This window comes from Apus apus, chromosome 9 (genome assembly GCF_020740795.1).
Source record: "Apus apus isolate bApuApu2 chromosome 9, bApuApu2.pri.cur, whole genome shotgun sequence".
In the NCBI taxonomy this organism is placed as follows: domain Eukaryota; kingdom Metazoa; phylum Chordata; class Aves; order Apodiformes; family Apodidae; genus Apus; species Apus apus.
This window is the reverse complement of record NC_067290.1, coordinates 12,573,409-12,579,625: the sequence shown is the minus strand read 5'-3', so window position 1 is coordinate 12,579,625 and position 6,217 is coordinate 12,573,409. Positions and strand designations below refer to the sequence as shown.

The 6,217-nt window shown below is 61.7% G+C and overlaps 1 protein-coding gene across 1 annotated transcript; it reads left to right on the top strand.

Annotated features, from left to right (window-relative positions):
- The first annotated feature begins 1,764 nt into the window (after positions 1 to 1,764).
- On the top strand, positions 1,765 to 5,410 carry GNAT1 (G protein subunit alpha transducin 1). The gene is made up of 8 exons (XM_051627435.1): positions 1,765 to 2,037; positions 3,380 to 3,422; positions 3,767 to 3,908; positions 3,982 to 4,139; positions 4,233 to 4,361; positions 4,446 to 4,575; positions 4,683 to 4,836; positions 5,082 to 5,410. Exons 1-8 carry the CDS (start codon positions 1,932 to 1,934, stop codon positions 5,270 to 5,272), a joined length of 1,053 nt encoding a protein of 350 aa, XP_051483395.1. The 5' UTR covers positions 1,765 to 1,931; the 3' UTR covers positions 5,273 to 5,410.
- The last annotated feature ends 807 nt before the right edge of the window (positions 5,411 to 6,217 follow it).

The following is a 6,217-nucleotide window of genomic DNA, read 5'->3' as shown; positions in this document are numbered from 1 at the left end:
AGGCAGCAGGGGGGGCTGCGCTGCCACCGGGCCCCCCCACCAAACCCCCTGAGCTCTGACCTGGAGCCCAGCCAGGGTTCGCAGGGCTGGGATGGAGCCAGTGAGGAGCTGGGGAGGGTTGCGGAGGGGAGCAGGACGGTGAAAACGGGGAGGTGACAGTACTAGTGGTACTGCTGGGATGTTAGAGGTACACTGGGCAGGGCTAGAAACCAGTACTGAAGTTACTGGAGGTACTGGGAGCACTCAGAGTCGGCACTGGGGGCAATGGGAGAAGGACTGGAGCACTAGGATTTGGTACTGGGAGCTGGTACTTAGTGGTACTGGGGGCATGGGGCTGGGGAGGGACTCTATAGGGGGCACTGGGAGTGGTAGTGGGGGATATTGGACTATACTGGGAGCACTTTGGTTGGCACTGGGACAACGGAGGTGGTACTGGGCGCCTTTGGGCAGTCCCAGAAGGCACTGGGATCAGTGCTGGGCTGCACCGGGGGTAGTACTGAGGGCACTGGGGGTTGGTACTGGGCTGTACTTTGGGCACTAGGCAGTACTGGGGACACTGGGCTGTACCGGGCGCTGTGCTCGCTCTTGGCGCCCTCTGGCGGCCGAGCGCGGCGCTGCAGGAGCCCTGCCGTAGCGGGGGGGGGCACTGGGGACCGCGGAGGGAGGGGGGTCGGTTACACGGGGACACTGGGGACAACTCGGGGAGTCCTGGCAGGGCTTGGGGACACTGGGGGCGGGGGGACACACTGGGGTGTTTCTGGGACACAAAGCCTCACTCGAATGGCCACCATGGCAATGTTGGGGGCCCTGGGGGCACAGGAGGGAGGAACTGGTGGCCTAAGGACACGGGAGGGGCGCTGCGGGGTCTGGGGACATTGGGGGCTGTCACTGCGGTTGGCGCAGGAGCATGGGGGTGGCACTGGCTTATGCCTGGATGTTGGGCAGGGCTTGGAGTTTTTTTTTGCGGGGTCGTTGTCCTGAAGACAGTAGGGGCTACTGAGATTGCTTGGGGACACTGTGAGGATACTGGGATTTCTCCTTGGGATACTGAGGAGAGGCTTGGAGACTCTGGGGAGGGTACTCGAACTTCCCTGATGACACTGTGCAGGTGTTGCTGGAGGGGCCTGGGGACACTGGTGAGGTTTGATACTGGCCTGGTGACACTGGCAGTGTACTGGTGGTGGCTGGAGACAGTAAGAAATGGACCCGGGGGGGGGGGGAGCCTAGGGACATAGGTGGGGAGTCCTGGAAGGGGCTTTGGGAACACAGAGTGGGGTGACGAGCTGGCATTTGATCCCTGTGGGGGTGCCCCGGGGGACACTGGGCACCAGGATCTGGGGACACTGGGCTGGCTTACTAAGGGGTCTGTGGCCCCGGGTCCAGAGTGGAGAGGATGAGCAGCATGAGCTGGGGACAACAGGGACATTTCCACCCCCTGTGCCCAGCTCCTGCCAGACCCCAGAAGAGCACCCCCTGCCCCCTCAGCTCCAACCACCCTGGGGTACACAGCAGAACTGGAGCTGGGTGGGGGTCCCACATCCCCAGGGAAGGCCAGGTGACTGTCCCCACCCCCAGGTGCAAGCGAAGCAGGGGCTGGTGGCCTTAGCCCCCCCCCGGCAGAAGCGCTGACGCCGGGAGCCGCGGGATTGCTGAGCTCAGCCCACTGAAGATTTCAGGGGGTTTATCTGGGGAGGGCGGGGGGAAGCTCGGCTTAATCCGCGGGTGCTGAGCGCAGCACCCCCCTGGGCGGCCCCCCGGGACCTTGTCCCCGTCCTTGGCCCACATCAGGCACGCAGCGGTGGCGGTGGCAGCGGCAGTCGCCGGCGGGCGCGGGGAGGTGAGCGCTGGAGGCGGCGGGGAGCTGGAATTCGCTGCCCATCCTGGTGCTGACCTCCAAGGAGCGGGTGAGCCGCAGGGCCGCGGGGCCGAGGATGGGCGCCGGGGCCAGTGCTGAGGAGAAGCACTCCCGTGAGCTGGAGAAGAAGCTCAAGGAGGATGCTGAGAAAGATGCCAGGACCGTCAAGCTGCTGCTGCTAGGTATGGGCTCTACACCCTGCGGGAGATACCCGTCCTCTGACCTTCTCACCCCTACAGCCCACCCAATCTTTCTCTGACACTTCCCGGCTCCCCTCGCCCCAACCAGCCCACCCATTGTTCCCCTGACCCCAGATGCAACCCCAAACCCAACCAGTCCCACCCCAATCAGCCCACTCAAAGTTTTCCTGGCTCCCCCAGGATCCCTAAAATGAACTAGCCTGCTCCAACACACCGTCATTCCCAGGCAACCTTAAACCCAACCTGCCCACCTTAAGAGCCCACACAATATTTCCCTGATACCTTCAGCATCCCTAAACGCAACCAGCACATCCCAAGAATGTCCCCAACAGCCTCCCTCTGCCAGGCACTCTTAAAACCAATCAACCCACCCTAACAGCCCACTCCAATTTTCCCTGACCCCTCTAAACACAACCAGCCCAGTCCAAAAGTCCACCCCTCAGCTCCTACGCACCCTAAAACCAACCAACCCATCCCAAAAAGCACTCAACATTTTCCTCTCCCAGCATCCATAAACCAAACTAGCTAACCCAAAATTTCACCTGATGTTTCCCTTGGTACCCCTAAACCTAACCAGCCCACCCCAACAGCCCCCCATTCCCAAGCTCCCCTCAACCAGCTCATCTCAATAGCTTTCCCAACATCTCCCCACACACACGCTCCCACCTGAAACCCCAAACTCAACAACTCATCTGAACAGCCCACCCTAAGAGCCCCCAGCTTCCAGGTATCCCCCAAATGCAACTAGCCCACCCAACATCTCCCCAGTCCCAGGAACCACTCAACCCATCTCAAGAGTCTTCACCAACACCACCTACCAGCAACCATCCCCAGCAGCGCCCCCTCCACCCTACCCCATCCTCCCAGCACCCCTACACAGCCCACACCAGCACCTCTGTGTCTGTCCCTGCAGCCACCCCAAGTGCTGTGGATTCCCTCCCAGCCCCTCCCAGTTGCGCCCAAGGACTAGGGTGCCCTGGATGTGGTGGGACAGTGGGAGCTATTGCTGCCCTTCCAGCCCAAAGCATGTCCCCCTGCGCTGCCGCAGACTTGGGGCATCGGGTGGTAGATGGCAGGGTTGTGATGCCACCATGTCCCCTACCCCTCCCTTGGGTCCCTGAGTGCATCCCCAGCTGAGCCACCACAGATCCCATTAGCCACAGCAGCTCAGCCCAACCTTAATGCCTGCTGGCACCAAGCGGTAATCCCCCTGCCCCATACCGTGGACCTGGCAAGGCCACCAGTGTCCCCCAGCAGTGCCAGGCACTGGGTGTTCCAGGGGGCCAGTGTAGGCACTGCTGTAACCTGTGCTTTGTCCCCACAGGAGCAGGAGAGTCAGGGAAGAGCACCATCGTCAAGCAGATGAAGTAAGTGCCCAGAGGTGCTGCTTGGCTATGCCCCATCGTGTCACTGACCAACCCCATGGGGTGTCCCTGCCCCACTGTGCCTGCCACTGCCTCACTGGGTGCCCCTGTCCTGCCATTGCCCCATGCTATAGCCATGGGTGCACTGATCCCTTACTGCCTGGCTCAGCCCCATGGCACCCAGCCCCATGCTGCACCCATGGGTCCTCCCACAACACAGCCCAGCCCCATGCTGGACCCATCAGTGCCCTCACCCCACAGCACTGAAGCCCAGCCCCTTGCTGCACCTATGGGTGCCTACCAATCTGTGGCGTGCAGCTCAGCTCCGTGCCCCTCTCCCCGGCCAGGATCATCCACCAGGATGGTTACTCACTGGAGGAATGCCTGGAGTTCATTGCCATCATCTACAGCAACACACTCCAGTCCATGCTGGCCATTGTGCGGGCCATGTCCACCCTCAACATCCAGTATGGGGACACAGCTCGTCAGGTGAGGAGCACCCTATACCAAGCAGTGGGGTCTCCCCAGTCCCCTGGTCCTGCTGACCACCTTTTCCTCCTAGGACGATGCCCGTAAGCTGCTGCACCTCTCAGACACGATTGAGGAGGGCACCATGCCCAAGGAGATGTCAGACATCATCGGGCGGCTCTGGAAGGACGCGGGCATCCAGGCCTGCTTCGACCGCGCCTCCGAGTACCAGCTCAATGACTCAGCTGGCTAGTACGTGGGGTGGGGGGGGTCTGGGTGTGTGTGTGTGTGGGGGTGGTCTGGAGGTGCTGGCATGTGTCTCATGCCCGCTGTGTGCCCACCCAGCTACTTGTCAGACCTGGAACGCCTGGTGACCCCAGGCTACGTCCCCACGGAGCAGGACGTGCTGCGCTCCCGCGTCAAGACCACTGGCATCATTGAGACCCAGTTCTCCTTCAAAGACCTCAACTTCAGGTGGGTGCCAAGCCCCCAGCAAGGGCTGGTGCCAGGGGGGTGGGCAATGGGTGGAGGGTGCTGACGACCCCATGCCCTGCCCAGGATGTTTGACGTGGGCGGCCAGCGCTCGGAGCGGAAGAAGTGGATCCACTGCTTCGAGGGGGTGACCTGCATCATATTCATCGCTGCCCTCAGCGCCTATGACATGGTCCTGGTGGAGGATGACGAAGTGGTGAGGAAGGCTCACCACCCCATATTCTTCTCCCCATCTTACCCCCCACTTCATCCCTATAATGACCTGAGTCACCATGAGGCTAATGGGACTGTGTCCCTCTGCAGAACCGCATGCATGAGAGCCTGCACCTCTTCAACAGCATCTGCAACCACCGCTACTTCGCCACCACCTCCATCGTCCTCTTCCTCAACAAGAAGGACGTCTTCCAAGAGAAGATCAAGAAGGCTCATCTCAGCATCTGCTTCCCTGACTACGATGGTGAGGTTGGCAGGGTGCAGGTGGTTGGTAGTAGTGAGGTGATGTTGAAGGGTTGGGTACCAGCACCCTGCCAGCCACCCACCAGGTGTCCTCAGCACCCCATGAGATGCTTCACTGGCATTGCTCATGGACCACACAAGGTTTGCCCACCCTGGGGGAGCACTGGGTGATGTAAGGCCAGCACCTATTGTGAGTGGGAACCCACCAGCCCAGGAGGGGACCCTACTCACTGCCACTGCCACCAGGTCCCAACACCTACGACGACGCGGGCAACTACATCAAGCTGCAGTTCCTGGAGCTGAACATGCGGCGGGACGTGAAGGAGATCTACTCCCACATGACCTGCGCCACCGATACCGAGAACGTCAAGTTCGTCTTCGACGCCGTCACTGACATCATCATCAAGGAGAACCTGAAGGACTGCGGGCTCTTCTGAGCCCCAGCCCCAGCCCCCCCTCCCCAGTCCCAGCCTCCCCTTCCCCTGGGGCCCAGCCCCACTACTACCCCCACCCCACCTCTGAAACCATCTCCACTTGCCCTTAACTGCCAGATTTGACCTGCTCAGCCCCAAAGCCCAGCTTGGGTGGGGGGTATGGCCCCACTTCCCCTCCCCACCAGCCCTCCCACTGGCCAGTGCTTTGGGGCACCCTGCACCACTGGGAGCCAGGGGTGTCTGGGGGCTCCAGGTGCTGGGGGGCACCAAGTGGCCCTGAGTGCTGGATGCTCTTGGGTTTTGCAGGGTGCTGGAGGACCCCGGTACCCTCGGAGCTTGGTGATGCTGAGGGTCTCCGAGTGCCCCTTGGAGCTGAGGGGACTGGGGGGTCCTGGGTTCCTTCTGGAGCTGGCGTGTCTCCAGGAACTCTTTGGACCTGAGGGATGCTGGGGTTCCCCAGATAACCCTTTGCACTGGGGAGGGTGGGGGCCTTTGGGTGCCCTTTGGTGCTGGGGGTCCCTTGGGGTGTTGCACGGTGCTGGGGGTCCCTGGGTGCCCCTTGGAACTAGGAGGTGCTGGAGGTCTCCAGGATTCCCTTGGAGCTGGAGGGTGCTGGGGGGGTGTCCCTGTGGCCTGCTGGGTGCATGGTCTGCTAGATCATCCCTGGTGCCACAGGCTGCTGCCTGTCCCCAACAACTGTGTAGTATTGGGGTTCCCCGGATGCCAGGAATCCTTGGGTGCTGTCACCCTGGGGCAAGGCCAGGGGGTGATCATGCCCCCCCCCCAGCTGCTGAACCAGCCCCCAGCAACATTCCAGTTCCTCCTACTGCTGCCATTAGCCCCATAATCCAGGGGACACTGCAGAGCCCCCAGGTGGTGCCAGTCCACTCCTTGTCTCTCTTCCACCCCCAAAACCCCCCCAGCTCTCCCATAGAGGTGAAGGACACC